The sequence below is a fragment of the Gossypium hirsutum genome, chromosome A01, assembly GCF_007990345.1.
Source record: "Gossypium hirsutum isolate 1008001.06 chromosome A01, Gossypium_hirsutum_v2.1, whole genome shotgun sequence".
NCBI classification, from domain to species: Eukaryota; Viridiplantae; Streptophyta; class Magnoliopsida; order Malvales; family Malvaceae; genus Gossypium; species Gossypium hirsutum.
The window spans coordinates 115,661,404-115,686,366 of NC_053424.1; the positions used below are offsets into that span (position 1 = coordinate 115,661,404).

Genomic DNA, 24,963 nt, shown 5'->3' on the forward strand with positions numbered 1-24,963 from the left:
CTAAAATCTGTCCGAGGTAAGTCAAATTACAATTACATGTTAATTGAAATAAATTCTTTACATATAAATTGTAATCTGTATTGGATGGCCTTGAGAGCCTAATAAATGGATTTTGAATAAATTCTGATAATATGATAGTATCCGAAAAGCTCTGTATGTTTCTAAAGAAAAGTTGGCATCTGTCTGAGACATTGTATAAGACCGTGTCTGGGACACAGGCCTTGATTGAGATTTATGTATAAGACCATGTTTGGGACATTGGCATCGTATCTGATTTCATGTAAGACCCTGTATGGGACAGAGGCATCGATATTGAATTACATGTAAGACCATGTCCGGGACGTTAGCATTGTACTTGGTTATAAACATCTGTATCATTTTTGAATCATCTGATGATAGCGTACGAAATATGAGTACATGAAATGTATAACCTATGTAGGTACGTTTGTATCGTACTAAATTTCTGAATATGAAAAACTCTGTCTCTGTGAAATATGTATGAAATTGGAAATGAAGCATGACATATATGCAAACAATGGTGTATGGTTAAGTATGAATTATTCTATGAAACGGTTATGAATCTATATGGTTAAATGGTACATATATGCTTTAGTAATTAGACTAATTGTATTTGGCTTACAAAGCTTTTTGTAGCTTACTCTGTGTGTTTACTGTCTGTTTTACAGTTATCGTAGCTACTGAAGGCTCGGGGATAGTTGAGGATCATCACCACACTATCGATCTCATTTTGGTACTTTTGAAAGTGTATATATTTTAAAGTGTGGCATGTATAGGCTAGAAGGTCTATGTATAAGTTTTGATGTGTATATATTATGCTATGAGAGTTGGCTAACAAATGACATGTTTGTGTACGGTTTTGGTGTATGTTTGTAATGTGCTAAGTTCTAATGGGTTTTGGTCATTTTTAAGCATGGAATTGGTTGGAAATTTTGGTATTAATGTTGTATATTATTGCTTGAAGGTTTGGCCCTAAGAGAAGTGGAAAATTGGCTTAAACCAAGCCTGCATTGTGCCACAAGGTCAGGGTACACCGGCGTGCCTTGTGGCCGTGTAAGAAAAGCAGTATTCTCCTAAGAATCACACGATTTTGACACACGGGCATGCCATATGGTCGTGGACTAAAGTCAGTAGCTACCTAAGTATCACACGGCCATAATACATAGGCTTGCCTATTGGCCGTGTGAAAAGTCAGTATAGGACCTATTTTTAGCACGGCTGGTTCACATGGGCGTGTTTAGTGCCAGTGTGTGACACACGGCCTTGTCACACGAGCGTGTGACTTTAACCGTTTGAAAGAATTGGTTAAGTTCTGAAAATTTTGAATAGGTTCGGTTTAGTTCTGATTTTTCCTTAAATGTATGTTTTTAAGTCTCGTAGACCACATTGTTGAACAAATTGGCGATGAATGCTTCTGTATTGATAATATATGATATCTGTGATTCTGTATTGTTTTGTAATGTTCTGTCTGTCCGATGACGCCCCTTACCTATTCCAGTGACGGTTACGGGATAGGGGTGTTATAGTTATCATATCCTTACAATCATCTAAGGCCATCTTTTTGAGACAGTTGTTCTTAACTTGAACTATTAGGAAGTTAGAATAGTTGAAAAACTTCTTGATTGCTTCCTCAGCTCTAAGATAGCCTTTGCAATAACTCTTTAGGATCAGTGTTATTGGCAGAGCTAAAAGTCTTTTGGCAAGATTCCCGATAATGAGTAAATGAACATGTAACACCCCATACCCAACCCTATCGTCAAGTCTGATTTACAAGGTGCCACATTCGTTGCTGGAGCAACTACGATCAAATCAAAGTTTAATTTATAACACAAACATCCTAATACCGGTTAAATATGTATATAAATTGATTCATAACATCTATGTTTCAACATAGCAAAACACATATTTCAACCATGTACCATTATCATTTCACTAAAACATTTCATTCAAAACCTTAATCAAACATATCTATTTACCTAATCATTGACAATTGTAGCTTTTTGAGTTGGTAAGTAAATATGCATGACTTTTGCTGCATGTCTCTCTTTTGCATGTGTTATTTTTGAAATGTTTAGAAATTAGATAACTAAACAGCATAAACAATTAATTAAATAAATTAGAAAATAAATTTAGAATTTTGCAACAGATAAAATAAGCCTTAGCCTTAGACTAGGTCAATTCCGTGTTGAGAATCGATCCTCGAAAATTAATCTTCTCCTCCAATCGATAAGTTGGTTATAGCAGTTAAGAACGTCCTAACCATCAATTCTTCCTCTAGTAGTTGGTTCCGGTACAACCTGCAAACCAACCCTTACCGATTATCTAACTGAGATACACGTGTTCCCGATTCAAGATTCCGATAGCCTTGCGTTCTAAAGAACCCAACTCGAATTAATAGCCTCAACCGCGTGGGTTGTTCAAACTCGATCACCTCTTCCTCGATTTGTTCTCGAAAATTTGAATACAGCACGGCTGACTCGAATCTCCAACTGTAAGCAAACACGACTCCAACCCAACGTGCACTTTGACTTGAAATAAAATTCAACTTTAAGGAATGATTGGACTATCCCGATACTTAGGAAAAAGGTGAATAACGATTGGAAGGATTTTAGGCGCGAGTACGAATCTCACAATTCTCGACTGGAAAGAACACCGACCTAAAGCTAAGAAAGAATTTAGTTAAGCATGAAATTGTTCATGCTTTGTGAGCTTGGAGAGAAATTTGGGGATTATGGTGAAGAAATTAATGGAAAGGACTTGTAGAGAAATTGGCCCAATTATGGAAAAGAGACAAAAATTGGAGACAATGCTACAAAATAAAACGTCAAATTGAAAAGAAAAAAAATGATATTCCAACTCAAATTGAAAAAGGAAATACAAGAGAGAGAGCAATTCTATTCCAAGTGGAAGTAGGAATACAAATTAAAGGATGATTTTCTAAGAACTAAAAGCCTCTATTTATATACATGGGGTTTACTAAAAATAGCTTAACCTAAAGTAATAAAATCAAATCAAATAAAAATAAATAATAAAATAAAAATAAAACAAAATAAAATCTTTCTATTTTTAGCTTTTTACAAAGTCAAAATATATAATAAATCCTTGGCTTTCCCCATCCTTTTGATTTGGCCCCGATTCAATGATTTATCTTTCAATTTGGCCCCTTTTTGCTCGTTTTTGACCAATTGCATCCCTGACAAAATTAAATCATAAAAACACCAATTAAATAGGGATTAATTCAGAAATAAACCAAATTAAACACAAAAATCATGTAAATTAATATGCTCATCAATTTTCATATAATTTCTAAACATATTTGGAATCTATTAACACATTTATCCAATTGACCAATTCCATACATCAAGTTATAATTCAAAGGTGCATATAGTTATAGTTTTATATCAAAATAGACTCAACCTAGGTATATTTCATAGTTGATACCAAAACAAAACTTATTCAAACTTTTTTGAGTCAGGGATTGCTTCTGGGATGCTGGATCAACTGCTCAAACTATTGGGAATCTATTATACCTATGTACAGAGAAAACAAACCGTATGCTGAGCAAATAAGTTGAATAGTATTTCCTTGATTTAAATAAAATAAATAACATATGCATTAGTGAATTGTCACAAGGTATTTAATGTCAATGACTATTCTAAACATGTTCTATGATGCCAATAATTCTATTAACCTATTCACATTTGAACATGCTATCACATTTGAACATGCTATAACAATAGTAAAATCAATTCAAGTCACTTATCTATTACCTAACTTTAAACCAATTCATATTGACAACCATAGGCACACATATTATTTCATCTACCATGATCAGCATGTATACATATATAATGGCAACATTTCAACCATTTTAGAGCCTATTGGCTCAGTGTTATTCAACCAGCCACTAGGGCTTATTTTCAATCGATACATATAGTAGTTTACATACCTTATCTATCTTAACACACATATAAGCATATTATACTAATTCATTAGCATTTGTAACTTCTATACTACTTTTGTCATCCCGGGTTACCCGATAACGATGAATTTTGCTATCAAAATTCATTATATCATCCCAGATGGCCTAACAACAATGGTTCGTACTACTTGATTAATTACCATCCCATATGGCCCGGCAATGATGATGTATTCAAATTCAATATTCTACCATCCTGGATAGCCCGACAATAATGGTTTTTACTATACTTTTGTTTTACCATCCCGGATAACCCGACAACAATGTTTCTCATAGTTTACCTAACCTACTATCCCAGATGGCCTGACTACAAGGGCATTCAATATCTAAATATTCTAACATCGCAAATACCTTGAAAAAAATGGCTCTCACAATGTAAACATTCTATCATCATTATAATAGCCTGTTTTACAATGATACCAAAAACGACAGTTTTGAGATCCTATTTTCTGTGATTGAGTCTGTAAATATTATTTATTAATATTGGCGAGTATATTATAGTGTTATATTGATTTTTAATCTGGTAATTTTATTGAACGGTTAGTAATTAAGGTATAAGAACTAAATCATAAAAACCGTAAAAGTTAATTGCTATTGTATTTTATTAGTTAAAAGGCTTAAATAGAAATTGTTCAAGGATTTAAATGAAAATTAGGCCATAATATATTAGTATGGATGGTTGGTGCATGATTTTAACAATTTTTTTCTTAAAATTAAAGATAAATTAATAAAATTAAGACATTAATTAAAAGAAACAAAAGTGGAAAGAAAGAGAATGAGTTTCATTCTCATCTTCTTCACTGAATATCACCATTGAAGGAATAATTGAGAGCTTAAAAAATTCCGTAGCATTCGACTATTGCATGTAAGTGATTCTAAAATATGATTTTCGTAAATTTTATATTTTTGAAATCGTTGTAGCTTGATTTAGTTAACCCGAGCATTAATTTGTAAAAATGTTAAATTTTATAAAAATTACTATTGATAAATTTTGAAGCTTTTGGTGTTTATATGTTAGCTTTTAAGCTTAGAAATGAAAGAGATTAAATTGTAAAGTTTAAATGCTAGTTTTGAGCATAAGAACAAAATTAAAAATAATTCGAAATTAGCATGAAATTTATGTAATTATAGATATTAAAGAGATGTAAAATGATGTGATTGAAATTGGATTGCAAAACGGGGCTTAAATGTGAAGATATGATTGTTTTAGTTTTAGGGATTAAATTGAATAAAATGAAAAACTTTGGGGGAAATTGTGAAAAGTGAAATTAATATGTGATATACATGGAATGAGATAGTATAAGTGATTGAAACTGATAAATTGAAATGAATTACTAAATACATCAAGATTTGAATCAACTGGTAGATAATCGAGGAAAAGGAAAATTGCGAATTAGTCCTCGACACTTCATTTACTAACGTTATTTCCAGGTTAGTTCATATGGTATTGTTTTATATACAAATGTAATGTAGGTGTTTGAATTATAAATTTATGTTGTGTGAATATATTTTGAATTGTATACAAATTGGGATAAAAATGAGAGAAAATGTCTGAATTGTAAATAAATTAACTAATATGTTAAATGTGTCCAGATGAACGTAAGAATGGATAGGATATAACTGGCATGCCAATAGGGTTATATGCGCGCTATACGGGATATGGTGTGTAATGATACTGATGTATAGAGAATTCACTATTTATACCGAAATTCAGCATTTGTTGCAGATTACCGAACTTTGTCTCTACAGAGACAGTTGTTACTAATTGTCTCTGTAATAGCCCAAATTTACCTGTGCTTTAATACCAAAAATAAATGTTTAAACATAAAGTCCATTTACAAATAAACAGGCCTCAAGGCCTGATAAGCCCAAAACTGGTTACAACCCAATAAACCTACCACTACCCTATACCCGACCCAACTACCAAAAGTCCTACACTCGGTTTTAGTGTAAACCCAGCAGACCCATTACACCCGGGGCCCAAGACGCCCAAATGTTTAGCAGATGAGGGAAGACCTAGGGTTTCTGAAACCCTAGACGCCGCAAATGGAAGGATCTAGAAGCTAGGCCAAGTGTCACGTCCCTTCAGTTCTCGTCGTTCCAGCTGCTCACCATCAAGGCCACGATTCCAGGCTCCGAGTCATGCCGTAATCAACGCCACCAGTAGATCTACATCACCAGCACGATCATCGCTAGATTTTCCTTGATTACCTGCTAAAAGAGAAAGGAAAACGGAGCAGAAAAGGAAACTAAACAGACAAAAGATGACAAATAGCAGCAGATAAACTCGAACAAGTAAGGAAAGAAATCAAAGATTTCTTTCCTAAATATGGATAGTTTAAAGGCTATAAAGCCCTTCTTCAGACTTGTAATACGGGAAGAGAGATTCAATAAAAAACAGAACTCATTTTTTATACTAAAAATCGACAATTAAGAAAGGATACTCAGTGATTATTATTTTTCTCTTTAAATACACGCAAATATTGTAGAAAATAAAAGGGAAAGGAATATACCTTTAATCGGCGTTGGAAGGCGAGGTTTTTCAACCTCCAGCCACCGTATGCAGTGGAGACGACGGGGGCGCGTGAGCGCGTGCGAACCCCTGGACGGAGGTCCGGTGACACTCCGAGAGCCCCTCCCCAACTCTCTTTCAGAGAGTTTCTTTCTTTTTTTAAAACAGATTTCAGAAATAATTTTTAAACTTATAATTTGGCTTATATAGCCTAAACGAAACGGTGCCGTTTTGGTTTAATTCAATAAGCACAAAATAATGTCGTTCTAAAGCTTCCAAGGTCCGCGTGTTGATCCGAAAACCTGAAGGAGGATAGCGTTTCTTTAAGTCTTGGGATATTTGTTTAATTGGTCCCTCTGCATTTTTTAATTTTATAAATCCATTATATTATTATAATTTGGCCCTAATATTTTGTTTCAATTTTAATTTAGTCCCTGCAATAGCCACTTTAAGTCCTGGATTAAAACGGTGCCGTTTTAGGGGTAAGGGAATTTTTCCCCATGAGTCTCTGGGGTTTACATAGGCGTTGCAATTGGGTCCAAACCCTTTCTTTTTTAAAATTAGCCTCTGGTTTTTATTTTAATTCAATTTTAGTCATTTTTAAAAAAAAACTTTATTTATATATTATTATTTACCTATATCTATATTATATTTTATTACATAATATTTATTATACTATTTTATATTTTATTATTATATTATTTTACACTTTAATATATGTTATTTTATATTATTATTACATCATATTTATTATGTATTTTTGTATATTATTATCTATATTATTATTTTGATAGATTTTTGTACAAAATTGGTATTATATATTCTATTAATTATTTATTCATGTTTTTTTTAAAAAAATTATACTTTATACCATGTGTTATAAAATTATTTTTCATTACATATATATTATCTATATTATTATCACGCATTATTAAATATTTTATTTTAATTATATATGTATATTTTTTAAATAATTACTCACTTTATTTTATATTTTAATATGTATTAAATCTTTTAGATATTGTTATATTTTATATCATTTATATATTAAATGCTAGTTTCATCATATTATTAAGTGTTGTTTGTTTGATATATATATGTTACTACATTATTATTATTATTTTTTATATATTATCACATTTGTTTGGTATATATATTTATATGTCTAATTGTATATCATGCATCATTTTTTTTTAAATTAATTATTACTTTGTATGTTCGTATATTTTGCTTATTCATCTTCAATATATGCTATGTATATCTTAATATGTATGTTGTTATGTAACTAAGATTTGCTATATTTATGTATGTATCTAGTATAGGACATTTATATAATTGCTATCATATTATTTAAATGCATGTTTTAGCTACCTATTATTGTAATATGCTATCTTACATGTTATAATGTATATATATGGTTCTTCATGCGTTAATTAAAAACGAGATTCAAAAGTTTTCAAAAATAAAAAGGCAATGCTTGGTATTTAGAAACTTCGAGAAAGGTAGTGCCCTAACTTACTGGGTTGCAACTTTTCTCGTTGAGTTTGAATAGTCAAGCACCCTTCTATGTTTTTAAGGTTTTCAAAATACGAGCAACTGTCTTGGAATTTCAAAGCGTTGTGTCTTAACTTACTGGATATGACGTTTTGTCATTTTGAGATAGGGATTTTCAAAAAGGGCTAGCTTAGCTTCGAATGTCTTAAAAATATTGCTTCCTAACTTATTGGATGTAATATTTTGATTCATTTGATACAAGTGAACTCTAATTTTCAAGCTTAAAATATTCTAAAGAGGATTGCATCTTAAAAGTTTTAAACTTCCGACATTAAAGACACTTGATAATCAATTAGGTACCAATTTTTGGGCGTTACGAGGGTGCTAACCCTTCCTCGTACGTAACCGACTCCCGAATCCGTTTTCTCGACTTTCGTAGACCAAAATTAATGTTTTAAAACAAAACATTTTATAAGGTGATCCAATCACACCTAAAAAGATTGGTGGCGACTCCCGTTTTCGTTTTTCTTAAAGTCGATTCCCATTTTCTAAAACTCGTCTTTAAAGAGGTCTCGACAGTCTCTATGGAGACCTTGGTGTGTTTTAGAGGGATGTAATGTCTTATGACATATGTTGCCTATGGCCTTAACACTTCGATGCTCAGGTATGTATTAGAGTTATCACTCAAACGAGCAATCTGGTGTGTTTTGGTGGTTACCCGCATATCTGTATCTATTTATTATATTTCATTGGGATGAATGATTGTGGAAACAAGGTAATTGAATGAATCGTAATATGTAATGTGATAGAAATGGAAATATAAGACTGAATTATTGAAATAATGATGTATGTTCTAAACTGATATGTTATATAATGATTGAATAATGTAACTGAAGTATATATATTTGATGATACTGATTGAATGTCATTGAATTGAATTGTATCTTATAGATTGAAATGATATAAGACCTATATCTGATGATCACTTCTTATTGATGTTAAATGTGAAAATAGGAAAATGGTATAGTTCGCTAATTCGTTTTGTTAATTGTGAAACGAGGCAAGTTTATTGTTTTAGCTTCTATGAACTTATTAAGAATTCGTAATGCTTATTCAGTTACTTTTCCTGTCTTGTAATTATCTTTTGTGAAACGCGTCGATCGGATCAACTCAGAGCCCACACTTTCTAGCTTTTGACTCGGTAGATTTTTAATCATTCCGAACTTGGTTATGTAGCATGTATACAGAAGCTGTATTGCATATGTATCATTTTGATTACTCATGAACTTGAGCCGATGTGATACTTGATTTTTGATGCTTGCATGTTATGTATATAAGTGTGTATGATGACCAAATTTTGAATGTGGATTGGTTGAGATAATGCTATGAGAATGGTATAAAGTTGTTCAATAAGTAATAGTTGGGTGATAGCTTAATATGATATCTTGAATGGCATCCAAATGGTATTTGTAGGTATGGTTTGGTATAAAAGTATGATGTTATGATATGTCGAATTACGGTATTCTGGATCATAAATGTAGCTTGGACTTTGAATGACTATATGTCATATACATATATGTGTTTGTTGGAAATGGCTCAAGTGGTGAAAGAAGCATTTGTTTAATAAGGTTGGCATTGTTATGCTTGAATATTTGGTCCCTAATAAAAAAATAAGCCAATCATATTTTAAAATCTATTCAATTTAGTCCCTAAACCCAAAACTAGCCTAACTATCAATTCCTAGCTTCGAATTAATATCCGATTTCACATATATTCATTAGGAACCTCCTACTTTCTATTTCTACTAAAAGTTTAACAATTTTTCATTTTATTCAATTTGGTCCCTAATGCATAAAACTAACAATTAAGCTTTATAATTTAGTCTTTTTTACTAATCTTAATTTCTATCATTTTCACACCTAATTCTTCAAGAAATCAACAACAGAATCTTTCTAAAAATTTAACAATTTTTCAAATTGGTACATGTGCTAGCTAAATCAAGTTCTTATTGTAACACTCCTAACCCGTATCCGTCGCTGAAATGGGGTTACAAGACATTACCGATCATAAAACAATTCAGAATAGACTTTCTTTACAAGGTTAATCATCTAGTAATTTTTTTTATTATATATATGCATTTCATTTCACATACTTATCAAATATGTATACTTTTAACTTTGATGACATTTGAATAATTAAAATATAAAATATTTTAATTATCAAACAAATGTTATGCACATACTTTATACAATCAAACATACATTATTTCCTTTCTTATAAATGAAATATTCCATAATACCATTCATTTGCCTTATTACTACATTTGCATAACATAAATAAATAATTATATAATCCACTTAGCATATGCCAAAATATATCATCAACTTAACCAATTAAACCACTCAAATAAATTATCCAAAATGTTCAAATAATGTGCCATTCGAAAACGATACATAAACATATTCATTTCATGTTTATTCAGCAACCAAGATCTACTAGTGCATATTAATTGATTTTCAAATAATTATCAAATCCATATAGTTATACCTATCATTATTTTATAACATAAGCATACTCCAATGTACCACATATTCTTGACATACATTTTACTAATTAATGCATTACATATTATCACTCAAACACAAACATCATTTACTTCATAACTGAAACACCACCTTTTATCCTTATACATATATACCTTGAGTTAATAAATGTGTCATACCATTTTATCTTGTGTAAATATATATATACATATATAAATTTATACAGGTATCGAATCACCAAGTTGACCATAACCCTTTCATATATTTTCACCAAATAACCGAGTACACAAGTACATTATACTAGCTTCCAAATCAATTCATGATACAATTTATACTTTACAAGAATAAATCAATAGCCAAATATAAACATATATCCCATACACAAATCTTATCTACCATGTAATAAACATATCAAAATAAACTTTTTCTATATTCGAATATAACCTATCATCCTTTAATACCAAATCATGAGTAACACCTTGACCAAATTAACAACCAAATTCACTTATACTTTTATCTATCCATATGTCATAGCCGAATCAACCAAATGCACACATTTAAAATCACTAACCAACTTCAATGCACAAAATAGATATCACAAATACCATTCATTCAGGACATATAGCATAATAACCAAATGAACGTAAGCCATAATCAAACAAAACCGTAATAAAGCATTGAAGTTAGGCCATTTTCGCATGGCCTAAATTATACAAAACCAAAATCCAACATTTCAAATTACAATCTAGCCTATACATGTCATAGGTTCGAAAATTCAGCTTATAAAATACCGAAGACAGTCGATAGTGTGATAAGCTTCTCTGACGATTCTCGAGCTCGAAACTTGAATCCAAAATCTATAAAACTGAGGTAAACATGAACACAAACAGAGTAAGCTTACATAGCTTAGTAAGTCATAAGCAAATAAACAACTTAGTTACATAATTAAATCATATAAACTAAACCAAATTTTACTATCATAGTTACTTTAAATCTTTAAGCTTACAAATTCATGTATTTTATATTTACTTTCACTTGTATATTATTCATGGCCGAATGAACATATATATATTTTAACAAACTATCATTCAATTTCCAAGCCAAAATATCTTTATCATAACTAGTACATATATTTTTATATGCATAAATTCATAGTTCAAAGGATAATAATCTCATACATATTTATATTGTATGGCCGAATACACATACATATATATAAGAAAAATATCCTTCAATTTCAAAGCTAAATATCATTATGTGAGCACATATACTTACACTCATGAATCAAAATACTGATTCTTATGCATAAGCATAGTAATGACCGAATGAACACTTTTATATATAAAGATACATTAACAAACTATCATTCAATGACCAAGCTAAAACATCTTTATCATACCAAATACACATACACTTATATGCATACACTCGTAAGTCAAAGTGTAACAATCATATATATATTTATATCAATGGCCGAATATACCACCAATTGCATATATTCAAAAATAATTTCAATAATGTTCATATTATTTATTTACAAGGCCGAATACCTTTTTCACATTCACATATGTTCTTACTTTACTTCAAGCATGTTTTGCAACAAATATTAAGTAACTTACTCACTTAGTTTCAAATAGGTAATAAGCCAATTCATACCTGACCATTGTAGCTCACTTTTGCACATTTGATCTCAACTTATCGATCCATTCGAAATTGGATAGGACACTCGGATAGTCACACATATATCGTACAATGCCAACGTCCCAGACGAGGTCTTACATGTAACCACATATCGATGCCACTGTCCCAGACAGGGTCGTACTCGCACACATATATCGAAGTCACATATCGATGCCATGGTCTTACTCGCACATCACATATCAAAATCCTATGTCATGACATATGTATCCTAACTATTCCTAAGGTTCATACGGGGCTTTCGGACGCCGTAACTCGGTTAACGAATGCTTGAACATGGTTACCAAGTTTATTCAAATTCGGCATAAGCATATATAAATTCATATTTTTCATTCCAGCATATATGTTTAGCATTTATCTACAATTAAACACATCTATTTGCCTATAAACTTACCTCGGACGATGTAAAACGGAACGGGACAACTAGTCAACAACTTTCGTTTTTCTCCAATCCAAATCTGATTTCTTTGGTTCTTGATCTAAACATATTCAAATTAAGTTCATTCAAACATATTTTCATTCAATTTAGTCCAAAAACACATAAATGGTCAAATTACCGTTTTACCCCTGACTTTTACACTTTTTACAATTTAGTCCCTATTGAACAAAACACAAAACATTCAAAATTTCAAGATACCCATGTTTGGCCGAATATTCCTAGCGTTCATTCAAGCCCATATATTTCATTTATTTCACACTTTAGTCCCTAAAATTATTATTTTTGCAATTTAATCCTAATTACTCAAAATCATCAAAAACTCCAATACAAAATATGTTAATCTAAAACATATCTTTCATATTTCATCAACAAACAACAAAAATCACAAACTATTAACAATAGCACAACTCAAAATATTCATCAAAATAAAAAATTAAAGCTTGGGTCTTGAAGGTTATTAAGCAACGATCTCAAAAACGTAGAAATTATCAAAAACCGAGCTAGTTACATACCTTAATCAAGATCAACCATGGCCGAACCATCCAAGCTTTTTTCTTTTTCTTTCTTGTTTTGATATTCGGTGATGAATTTATGAAAGGAAAAATGTATGACAACTTATTATATGTTTTATTATATATTAACATGTTTATTATTTTACTTATTTAACCTTTTAATTAAAATTTTAAACAATTATAAGCAATGGTTATTACCGTCCATCATATTAAAAATGGTTATATTGCATAATAAATGCTCCAAATTATAAAGATAAGTTCAATTAAATACTTTCACATTTAACCACCAAATTTTTATTTTTTGCGATTAAGCCCTTTTATTTAATTAGGCACTCAAATGACAAAATTAAAGCACGAAAATTTCACAGATATAAATTCACACAAAATAAACACAGTAAATAATTTTTAAATATTTTTTTGACTCAGATTCGTGGTTCCGAAACTACCGTTCTGACTAGGGTCTAATTCGGACTGTTACACTTATGACCTTAAATCTATAAAAAAAATTACAAGGACTTGAATTTCATACCAAATCAAGTGGTCGAATGTTGAAACATCCAAAATAGTTTTTCTTTGGTTTCAAAAATGGAAGATGGTGAGTTGAGGAAGAAAGTGGTGGAATTTTCTAGTAACTCCCCCTTTTATACTATAATTAATAATAATTAATCTAATTTAATTACTTTAAGCTTAGTTTATTAAGTTAAATTAACAAATTATTTATTCATAATAGAATATAGCATCATCATCCACCAACTGTTATTTAGGAATGATTTAATCACTATTTTGTACTTTTGGTTAATTTCTATTTAGGTCCCCAAGTCATTAGTCAATTAAAAATTTACAGCAATTGAACTTTTATAATTTAATTCTCGGACCTTAATTAACCATAATTTCGGTTAAATCACTTAACAAAATTTCAATTCATTTATATAATAACCCCGTAAATATCATTATTTAATATCTATGGACTAAGTTTACCGAAACGAGGTCCCAAAACTGTAATTGTCAACACCATTGAAACTCAAATCGTTACAGAACAAAAGTTAAAAAACTGCTTGTGGAGATAATGTTTCATTATCATTTTTGAGTCCAATGAATTGTAGACACAACGCCAATTATGACTCCCACCACACCAATGATTGAAACCCCGACTCTCGACATCTTTGTTTTTCTTTTAAAGAAGATAATATATCTCAATCACTATTTAGTCCTGGCAGATAACCATGTAGTAGAAAAACTATACGGTTCCCAACCAACCAACAGAAATAAAGAGAAACCTCTTATTGGGAAATGAAGCTTCCCTCACCTTTGTCTTTGCTTTTGTTGTTTGATGAAATCAATCATACACAATGAGTGCGTTTTATACCGAATTGATGTGGATAGGTTACAATATATTGGTCTTAGACAAAATATTTAATTCATCAGTGGTTATCATCTTTAAATTATTTTTTTTTAAAAAATTGGAATTGCTTTTTGTTGGAGTGGAAACTTTTTGTTTGTCTTAGCTTTATGCTTGATTTGTTTTGGATGATTTTATTTATTAAGATATTAAAGGCTTGAATTGTAATAAAAAAAAAATCGAGGATTCAATCTTAAGGACCTAAACCGTAAAAAAATAATTTCCTTTCATATTTTTAATTTTTCAAATTAATAATTGTTATTATTTTTCACCTACAAAGTGGATGTACAAATTTCTAATATTGATAGTGTCGTTGATTAAGTTGATGTTACAATTTGAACTAATTTTTTATTGTAATTTTGTACATATTACATGTGTTATTGTTATTACTTAACCTCACATTTGATTGTTTATTGTATATTATTTTTAAATATACACGTGTTCTAAATACGTAGTTTTCCCACACATACGTATATAATAGAATTTCTAGTTATTAATAAAAAAATTTATAAATTATATTTTAAAAACTTTTCAATATAATAATTTTTAAAGATTTTTATAAAAATTAATTAATTAAAATTATAGCGGTCTTGAAAAGAAAAAATCAACAATGACAATTAGGATAAAAGTAAAATACTAAAATTTGTTTTTATAATTATATTTAATAAAAAAATTATTAGTGAAGTTTAATTTACTGGACAAACAAAAGCTATATGAAATCAAAATGATGTTATCCAAGCCCCAGCTTATTCAACCCAGGGGCAGGTAACCGGCAGGGGACAAGGCTAACTCGAAGTTATTAAAACATATAAAACTAATTTATTTAAAACAAGATTCTCTCTATATACAATTTTAGTTTTCTTTATCCATTTAAATGTTTATTAAAATATTTCATAAATTTTTATAATGTTTCATTAATAATATGCTTATGAAATTAAAACATATATAAGTTTAATTTTAAAAACATGATTATTGATATTAAATTGAATTTAAATAAATGATATTTTGAAATTATTTTTAAAATATAAATATTGTAATAGTAGATTGTGAAATTCTATTTTAGTGTATAGTTTTTAACTTAATTTTAATTATTAATTAGTGAATATAGATTATTAATTAAATTTAAATATTTTAACCACTAAATAATTTATATTTATTATAACATTATTTTTATTTTTAAATATCTTCAATTTTAATAGTTGATTTAATTTGTAAAAATAATAATATATTTAAAAAGATTTTTTTAAACGGTTTTAAAACTTACAATAGCTTATTATGTAAACTAAATTGAATTATTAAATATAAGCAAATTAAAAGAATTTATTATAAAAAATATATAATTTACACAACACCACTAAAAATTATATATAAAAAAAAAGGGCTAAGGAGTTATGTAGTACATTTCCCTCCTATAAATACTTACTTTCATTCCTTACCACGAGCCAAATTTTTATATTATGAACACATTAAAAACCTTGTAATATTTGTATGCATATACTATATATATAAGAGTAAGATTTAATTTTTATAATTAAATTTGATATAATTTAATTTTTTATTTTTATAATGAGATTAATTAATATAAATAATTAACATTCTTAAAAACACATTTATAATACAATCTATTTCACCATATTAAAATAAAGATTTAAAAAAAAATTCAACCTCAATATTTTAACCATGATTAATGATATTATAAAAATACAAAAATTAAATCATATCAATTTAAAATATAAATACTAATTTTAAATTTGAACATAGCCTTATTTTCATTTGATTTAGTAAGAATTCGGTATTTTTTTTATAAAAAAAATTTAATTAAATTGGTTCAAATAACTATTCCTTTACTCGATGTGTATTAATTTTAGGATTAATATATGAAATGATCACATTGGCTCCCTGTCCTAACTTAATGTTCCAACTTATGTTTAAACATAGTTTGAAACAAGACTTTACAATGAATGCAATTAAAGACAATAAAATAAAGAAAAAAAATAAACACACAAACTTCGATAAATACGAAAAATACTATTCTATAAATATACTATTAAGAGTAATGCTTTTTTATACAGCGTGCTCAAACTCATGAGTATTAACAGAGCTAAAATTCAGTCCACTTAAAAACTTCAAGAAATTGAATATAAAGAGAAAAAAGAACAAACGAAAGAGAAAAAAAGAAAAAAGGAATAGGAACACAAAGAAACAATAAATTTAGAGATGAAAAATACACTCTGTTTCTTACACATCAACTAAAACATTCTCATTCGATCACCTGAAGTAAGTTAATATAGAAACCTTGTTTTCATCACTCACTAGTATCAATTTGATCTTTCTATTTCCTAGCTTTAGCTAATATACCTTGGTTAACAGAAAGTAGAGTGAACTTACATGTTATCCGAGAAGCAACCGATATGATAAGCTTCAGGGGCATTAGAACCTTGATCTAATGTTGAGGAAATAGATTGACTCAATGATTGTTTTGAAACAGAAAGAGTTCGATAAGGACGATGTACAGGAGGTAAGATTAAAGCTGATTGCCTGTCCATTGCCAATAGCCGTCCGCATTTGCTGTACCAAAGGGTTCATCGTTTTATTACCAGAGAAGAATACAAGCTAAGGAGAATTATTAGAGAAAGAGAAAAAAAAAATGAAAGAGAAAGCAAACCATACTTGCAGACTTTGGTGAATAAAGTTTGGTAGCTGCATATCCAGTGCTACAAAAGGAAATGCATACATACATCATTAGCACAAAATAGCTGCAAAAAATTGAATAACAGTTCAGACATTTATACAGAGACCATACCAAAAGAGAATACAATGCTGTTTTACTTCTGATTCCAAGGAAATACTGGAGGGCAACAGTAGCATGCTCCTGTAATAAGGAAATAGTTATTAGTATAACAGAAAGCTTCAGCTTAATGGATATAATTAACCCAAACTGGATAGACTGTTACCGTTATCTGTCTAAATACATGATAGACCGAAGAACCTCTAGAATGCATGTAGCTGCCGCCCTGTGCAGAATGAAAAAGGTAAATACAGAAGTGCAATTAAACTGCTTTATTGAGAGGCAACAAGGCTAACCAAGATGTATGACTCTATAGTACCAAACCGACTGTAATCATGCTAATAAAGGTATGATTGTGAGCAGAAAGGTGATTTGCACCTATGTTACTCGGACTTGGATGTGAGTGCATGGGTATGCATCCAATACAAGCATGTTGAATATGGTGAAGTTTTTACATGTATTTGGAGGTTACATCCCTATAACCATGTCCAAATATATATCAAACACAAGTGTCAGACATAGGTGCTTTAAAAAAATGATGAGTTATAGTTACAATCCACCTTTCTTGTGAGACCACAGAATAGACTTTGGTGCATCCCCAAAATTGCAGAGCTAGGAAGTTAGAACTTTGAAGTATTGAAGAAGATAAATTCAGGCTTTGGAAATGAGAGCTTGATCCCTGGTCAACTTTCTACCAGCAAATTGAGCTCCCATTGTTTAGCAAAAATTAAATAGTTGGCCTCCCACCTTTTCTTTTAAATGGCATCAAAACATTTCCAAGATACCAATCAAGTCCAAAAGATATCAACCAATAAGCCAATCTTTCAAATGGCATCAAAACTAGTCAATATACTAGTCAAGTCCAACAGAAAACAACCAATAAGGCAATAGTCTGTTATACAGACTCATGAACAAGTTCAAGCTGACTCAGATAAAAAGGTGAAACCAAGCTTGAAGCAAACTAATTAGTTCCAAAAAGCATTTGAGGCTTGAATAGGCACAACCAATTTCATGAATCTGTGATTATATTATGTACTTCTTTTGCCTCTGCTTCTATGCAGCAATGCATATATGAACGTCAGAAGATTACTAAAAAAGAAAGATCTTTACTATGTAAAACCACTTAGCTACTCTACCACATGGCTAACATAATAAGATCCATGAATCACATAACCAACGTTTGCCTCTTTCATGGCAACATGCAAACAAAGGTTTAATACTATTATTAATTTCAAAGAAGAGAACAAGAAGCATTTGCATCTGCTGAAAAGATTACCTCGTCCGGAGAAAAGAAAGCCACTGAATCTGGATCTGTTGAACCAGCTGGATGCAATGAGACTACAGCTCTGAAGATAGAAGGAAAGAACAGCTCAATTACAGCAACCTTATCCATAGAAGCAACATTCTGGGGTGCTGGTCTAAGTATACTTGTGCTGTGAAAATTATGTTTTGGTGCCTCCATGGTATTATCATTTGCTGAAGCAGGCAATGAAGAAGCTCTTTTCAACCAATCCAGTCTTTCATAAGTCGAAACTTTCAGATTTGGTATTTCTTTCTCCAAGTTAGTCAAAACATCAGATAATGTTTTACAATCGCTAAGATTATCCTGATTGTCTTCTGCCAGAGCTGGCAAATTGCGGTGTTTCTTTGACACAGTGTCAGTACCCTCACCATCCTCTTCATCATCAAGGTGAGGAAAAAATCGCCTTTTCTGGTCTGTGAAGGCTTTGAGAGCAAGCCTGTGAACATTAGAAGCATGAGATAAACAATTTGACAATCTCAAGTTTCAGAACAAAAAATTGTGAGCCAAGGAAAGCATTGCTAAGTTAAAAAGAACTCACTGTACATACCATGTTGCAACAAGAAGTGATGATACTGAATTGAAATTAAACAAAACAGCACATCACTACAGTGTTTTCCATGACCAATGCACATTAAATTAAAAAATGATAACATAGAGATAATATAAGAAAATCATTTCATTTTGTATTCTAAGCAACTCCTTTGCAATTATATCTGTGATCCAAGACTGTGGTTAGTCAATGAGTTAGGAGATTGGTTCAAATCTTTGTTCATGTATCGTACCACCCCTTATTCATTCAGAATTAGACTAGTGCAAGCCAGCAACACCTCCTATACGAGTAGTTACTTTATAAGAATTTAGCAAGTCCGTGAACCATTTAAAAGAACTTCAAGCAATTCATGTTGCAAATTGCACCGTGTCACAATCTACTAAAATCAGTAAGACCCAAAATTTTGCTAATAAATAAGCACCCCACATCTATTTCAATCTGAACCTTAAAATATTCTCCATTCAAATCAGGCAAATGCAATTTACCATAATTATCAGAAAACCATTGCTGGATCCTTTACTTCCCTGAAAAATGTCTTAAACCCTATACATAACAGGCAACTAAAATTCATACGATTATGCAACAAACGATACCAACTCATAAAGGCATTTCACTGTACCAAAGCTTAGGTAGAATTCAACAATATCAAACATTTACCGTAGCTATATGACTAATTGAGTACGAACCTTGTCCGGTCAACAGCAGATGCACCAGCCTGGCCAGCAAGCTGTCGTTTCCAAGCATAAGCCACAACGGCACCGTCAGGACATACTAAAGGCATATGCAAACCCCAAGAATTACTCCTTGACCTAAGTGACTCATTCAACACTCCAGATTCCTCCAGCTGCTTTCCTAACAAGAAAATCAAATACAATTTCAAACAAAAACTAGTCCTCCAAAGAGACATCATTCTAATATTAAGACAAAAAGGTAATTTATTTTTTGTTTACCAACGGTTCGGAGGTCTTGGAGATGTTGGCGCATTGACTCGTCTTCTTGGCGAAACAAGTGGAGAGGTTTCGAGCTTTGATGCGGCTGCGAAGCGACAAATAGGGCTTCGAGAAGTCGATCAGCACCTAGGCGGATATCAGCGATGAGTCTTGCAGCCTGTCCGAGTCTATCCATCGCTAGAGCCACCTGCTTCGGCGGTGCCTCCCCGGTGGTTGATGAAGGAGGCGTTGAAGTCGTCGCCGAAGGCGGTGGTGCCGCGGTGATCGCGGACTGGAGGTGGTGGTGTTGTTGCTGTTGATGGTGCTGTTGCAGCATTAGGATTTTGTTACTAATCTGAAGATCTGAAAAATGGAATCCTCCCAAAAAGAAAAAGGGTTTAAAGAAAACTTCTGCTTCTCGGAGGTCTTCAGTAAAGTTAATATCCAAGGCTTTATCACCATTCACCGCTAAAGCCACGTCATCTCCAATCTCTACTTCGCAATTATCTATAGGTAAACAAAATTACTATTTAAAATTTTTCATTTTAACTTATTAAACTATTCAAAAAAATTTCATTTTAACTTATCAATCTATTCAAAAAAATTTATTTGTGCCTCAATAATAAAGTTTTTTTTTTAAATCTGGACTCAAAAATCAATTGGTAGATTAGTATCCAACGATAAAGAGAATAACATACATCGGATCTAAGTTGATCTGACGATCAATGTTGAAAATAAAAAAGAAAGTTGTTTAAATTTTAGTTTGTAAATTCGTGACTATTAAAATTACTTCATGAAAAAAAATTAAACTGTAAAAGAGAAAAAAAAGAGCACTTTCGATTGGTGCAATACAAACAAAAAAAGTCGTATGACAATAATTTTAACATCCTAATAACTTAAATAAAAATTTTTAAATATTCAAATGACTATTTTTATAACCTTTTAAAATTAAATGATTCAAACATAAATTTACTAATAATTTAATGACCTTAAATACAGTTGACTCTAATTTATATCTAATTTTAAGCCCAATCTTCTTCAAAAATAAAACTATTCAATGGTTATTTGAATTTTAAAAGAGTTTAAATAAAATTTCAAAGTTTATATTACTCTTTGATTCGTTTTATATATTATAATATAAATATTAAAAATATATTAAATTGTTTATATTTAAAAATTTAAGAGAAAATATATAAAAGATATATTTATAATCAATAAATACTAAATAAACCAATATATTTTAAAATTTAAGAAATGGATAACGGTTTAAGTTAATTATCTACAAATGTAACTAAATTTAGACAAATTTTAAAACTCATGTTTCAAATTAAATTGAATTTGGACAACTATATATGATATTGATACCACTCATAAACTCAGCCCGGTTTAGTCCATAAACATCTCTAATGCAATTCACTAAATACCCAATTATGTAAAAACTTTACATATATCAAATAAATAAATTTATTTTTTAAGGCTGAACAGGTAAATAATCCCCATAGTAAAAAAAGAAAAAACACTCAATTAAGCTCTTAAGCTCTTAAACCTTTCGACCAATAGTGTATCTTTAACATTAAAATGCTAACATGACCGTTAACAGTTATTGAGTCAGCTATTACGTTACACATGGCAGCACCATTACACGATGAAATTTTAATCGGAACAAAACTTGAACAACTTAATAGTAATTTAAGACAAAGATTACCGAAACAGTACTGACTATGCACTTACACCATAAACATTTTGCGTAGTCATAACCAAATTATAAATACAAACAAAGGCCTCATGAATATTTAATAATAAAATTGTACTCATTACATATTTGTCCCAAGTCTGATATATAATTGGAGTGCCACTGAGCTTCTTGGAACGTTATCCTTTTTGTTCTAAAACAATGGAATAAAACTTCAGAATTAAAAGTTCACTAAAAAGGCTTGCAGTTCTAACATTACAACTCATTGGATAGAAAATACCTTGTTTATCAGTCCATTCAGTGAGTCAACTTTTCTCCATTACTGTTCAGTTTATTATTTTCCAATGCAACTATAATCACCATTTACAAAGCAACCAATCCTAATTGTGCATGATAATGATGACAAATAGGATAATAACATTAACCCTTACGCCTAAATCCTTAGTTTTATTCTTGACCTCTTAATATGAAGCATATTTCAACACATGGATAGTCTTTCACAAGTGTTTATTTGCAAAAGAATAGCTATAATGTCCAATTTGCAGAGACAGATTTACGATTGCCGGCGAACAAATAAATCTAGTTTCATCATGTAAGAAACTTTGATCCAGTCGCATCCGCTTAATCGCAACAAGTTTTCAATATTATTTTGACATTCTCAACCCGCCCCCAACCCCAAAACAATGCAAAATTACAATACCTGACCCTGCAGAGAAGTTGAACACCTTTTAGTTTGCTTATGTATTTTTTTTCCACCATTTGGTTTATTCTTAGTTGAACTCCTTTTAGTAGTCTGCTTATGTATTTTTCCTCCATTACGTTCATTCTTGGTCAAACACTGCTCTTCGTCTGCATCTGATGAGAAGTAAGGGCTGAATACTTTGAGAACTTGTTCATAAACCGGCTTCTTGAAATCCACAGCCTGCTCAAAAATTAGTTTTGAAGCATTAGCTAAAAGAAGTATCAGATCTTCTAAAATGTTGGCATTTCGATCGGTAAAACTTTATATTAAGGATTGGGTAATGAGAGATACAAGCTCTACAACTTGTTCTGGTAATCTCCATGACCACTCTTTGAACTCTGGCTTTTCCGAACCGTCGCCTAAAAGATTGATTTCTTCTTCATTTCCAGTGAACTTAAAAAGAAACCTGTATCAGGAGAAACAGAGAAAGTCAAATAAGAAGCATATATTTATTTGGATTCGAAAAATTGAAAGCTTACTACACGAATTCAGAGAAAGATTGGTTTTCAAATAGAATGATTAAGCAAACCCCAGTTTCATATATTCATAGTAAAAACAGAACCCGTCAATAAACTTTAAAAATACACACGAATATGGCTGAGAGCTACAAAAGATCCTTCAAATACATGATAAAACTTTAAAAATATATGAACATATCTGTATTAAACACATATCCATATGCAAGTCCGAGTAACATAGGAACTCAACATGAGCAATCAAAGCAAATTACACAATTCAAGTTAAGGTCTTCAATATATCATATTTATTTGATGATCTAAACTACAGTCCTTACCATTTCTGTGCTTGACCTTTATAATTGGTCCCCCATCTACGGTTAAGCTTATCTTTCACTTTAATAGGAAAATCATAAGTCAACCAATAAGGTGCCTGTACATTAAATGTCAAAAAATCAGTTCAATAACTTCAACACGATAATCGTTTTATCGTTTGCGATGTCATAAAACAGATGTTTTTAATACAAATTATCTCGAAACACACCTCTGCAAGAAATTCAGCGGATGTAACACCAGTTTCTTCCCTCAGTTCTCTCATGGCTGCTTTTCTTAGATCTTCACCTTTATTAGCACCACCCTGCATAACACAAACTCGAGACAGTTGCTATATGCATGCCATAGAGTCTACCGTATTCAAAGATTTAGACAACGAGAAATTAAAATGTTTCAGACTTTTGAACCCGAACTGCCCAGGGCGAAGTGTACAGAACTAATGTTCACGTGCATCACATCCCTACGGAAAGCCTAACGATGAACTACAATGTTACCTTATTTCATTTGCACTAATCCTTGCATGCTTGAACCTCAAACTTAAAGTCGGTTTAAGGCGACATATAGGTACAGTCACAGAAACAGGAAGCATTTGCACTTAGCTCCAAAGAGTAATGAAATTATTGAATCCCAAACTCTTTCATACAAGCATTACTTGTAAATACTCGAAAGGAACCGAAGCCGAAAAGACTCGTTGTTTTTCAGCTCTAAAATTCGAGGATTTCGGATTTAGTCAACGGACAGATGCAGACTACTTGCTTAAAGCTTTGCAGAACCAATTACAAGAGGATTTCAACAAATTCTGTTTCACTAAATGACTAAACTAAATTAAAAACAAATTCGACAATGCATGGACTAAATTCAAGTTTTCCCAGCATAATCCAATTTAGGAGCCAATTAATAGAACCCTATCCAACAAGCTTAAACCAAGAAATTTCTGAAAAAAGAAACAACATACCTGAGGCATTTGCCAGGTGTCTGGAATATATATCCTCGACGCTGTAAATATCTAAAAAAAATCCAAGAAAAATAACAGAATCAAAAATCAAAAACATCAAACTGAAATGAATTAATGGGAAAATTAGAGAATAAATTAAGGACCTTTTTAGAAGGATTTACAAGACAAATTCCAACATTTTTCCTATACCCATCAGGTGGACCTTCATTGGATAAGGAAGCCGAGATATTTGTGAGTGGAACACTGAGCAGAGGATAAAACAGTGGCACCCCCGAAAATTTAACCAATTGACAATGGCAATTTCGTCTCTCGGTCCCGTAAAACACCGAATTGCCCACCAGTTGACACCCTGCCATCGCGTCGTTTTGACGAGTCACTGACTCAGTCCTGATAAACCGGAATCCAAACTCTCGCTTACTTTGAGCACTCTATATCCAACCCCATCAGCTTCCCCTTAACGCATTATCCACTTTTTTCATTTTCAAAACTACCCTCGTCACCTTTCTTAATTTACAGCTTTGTACTTTCCCCACCCTTAAAGCCCGTACTTTTTTTTTTTGATAAAACTATAATTATAAATAGGTTTAAATAGTAAAATGGCCCTTCAGCAATATTTTGATC

The 24,963-nt window shown here is 31.0% G+C and overlaps 2 protein-coding genes and 2 long non-coding RNA genes across 4 annotated transcripts; all 4 read right to left on the reverse strand.

The window, feature by feature from the left end:
- Window positions 1–5,774: 5,774 nt before the first annotated feature.
- LOC121229716 (uncharacterized) lies at window positions 5,775–6,669 on the reverse strand. The gene is made up of 2 exons (XR_005927636.1): window positions 6,511–6,669; window positions 5,775–6,208 (listed from the first exon to the last, which is right to left on the reverse strand). It is a non-coding gene; the product is annotated as an uncharacterized lncRNA (long non-coding RNA).
- A 4,470-nt stretch (window positions 6,670–11,139) lies between these two features.
- Window positions 11,140–13,272, reverse strand: LOC121229718 (uncharacterized). The gene is made up of 2 exons (XR_005927638.1): window positions 13,196–13,272; window positions 11,140–12,723 (listed from the first exon to the last, which is right to left on the reverse strand). It is a non-coding gene; the product is annotated as an uncharacterized lncRNA (long non-coding RNA).
- Window positions 13,273–16,783: 3,511 nt separating this feature from the next.
- On the reverse strand, window positions 16,784–20,667 carry LOC107925683 (mediator of RNA polymerase II transcription subunit 27). The gene is made up of 7 exons (XM_016856398.2): window positions 20,186–20,667; window positions 19,922–20,087; window positions 18,659–19,121; window positions 17,549–17,608; window positions 17,398–17,466; window positions 17,265–17,308; window positions 16,784–17,162 (listed from the first exon to the last, which is right to left on the reverse strand). Exons 1-7 carry the CDS (start codon window positions 20,499–20,501, stop codon window positions 16,979–16,981), a joined length of 1,302 nt encoding a protein of 433 aa, XP_016711887.2. The 5' UTR covers window positions 20,502–20,667; the 3' UTR covers window positions 16,784–16,978.
- Window positions 20,668–21,833: 1,166 nt separating this feature from the next.
- On the reverse strand, window positions 21,834–24,886 carry LOC107925514 (nudix hydrolase 27, chloroplastic). The gene is made up of 6 exons (XM_016856237.2): window positions 24,486–24,886; window positions 24,343–24,393; window positions 23,599–23,691; window positions 23,393–23,487; window positions 22,891–23,005; window positions 21,834–22,779 (listed from the first exon to the last, which is right to left on the reverse strand). Exons 1-6 carry the CDS (start codon window positions 24,696–24,698, stop codon window positions 22,549–22,551), a joined length of 798 nt encoding a protein of 265 aa, XP_016711726.2. The 5' UTR covers window positions 24,699–24,886; the 3' UTR covers window positions 21,834–22,548.
- Window positions 24,887–24,963: the final 77 nt, after the last annotated feature.

What these genes read in the sequence shown, in the direction of transcription:
- LOC107925683 (XM_016856398.2), bottom strand. Translation starts at nt 20,501, where the DNA reads ATGCTGCAACAGCACCATCAACAGCAACAACACCACCACCTCCAGTCC. An exon ending in CTTTCTTTTCTCCGGACGAG is followed by an intron (nt 17,609 to 18,658) that starts GTAATCTTTTCA and finishes CATTCTGCACAG; the next exon opens with GGCGGCAGCTACATGCATTC. An exon ending in CAGCATTGTATTCTCTTTTG is followed by an intron (nt 17,309 to 17,397) that starts GTATGGTCTCTG and finishes TTCCTTTTGTAG; the next exon opens with CACTGGATATGCAGCTACCA.
- LOC107925514 (XM_016856237.2), bottom strand. Translation starts at nt 24,698, where the DNA reads ATGGCAGGGTGTCAACTGGTGGGCAATTCGGTGTTTTACGGGACCGAG. An exon ending in TTGTAAATCCTTCTAAAAAG is followed by an intron (nt 24,394 to 24,485) that starts GTCCTTAATTTA and finishes GATTTTTTTTAG; the next exon opens with ATATTTACAGCGTCGAGGAT. An exon ending in CCGCTGAATTTCTTGCAGAG is followed by an intron (nt 23,488 to 23,598) that starts GTGTGTTTCGAG and finishes TTTAATGTACAG; the next exon opens with GCACCTTATTGGTTGACTTA.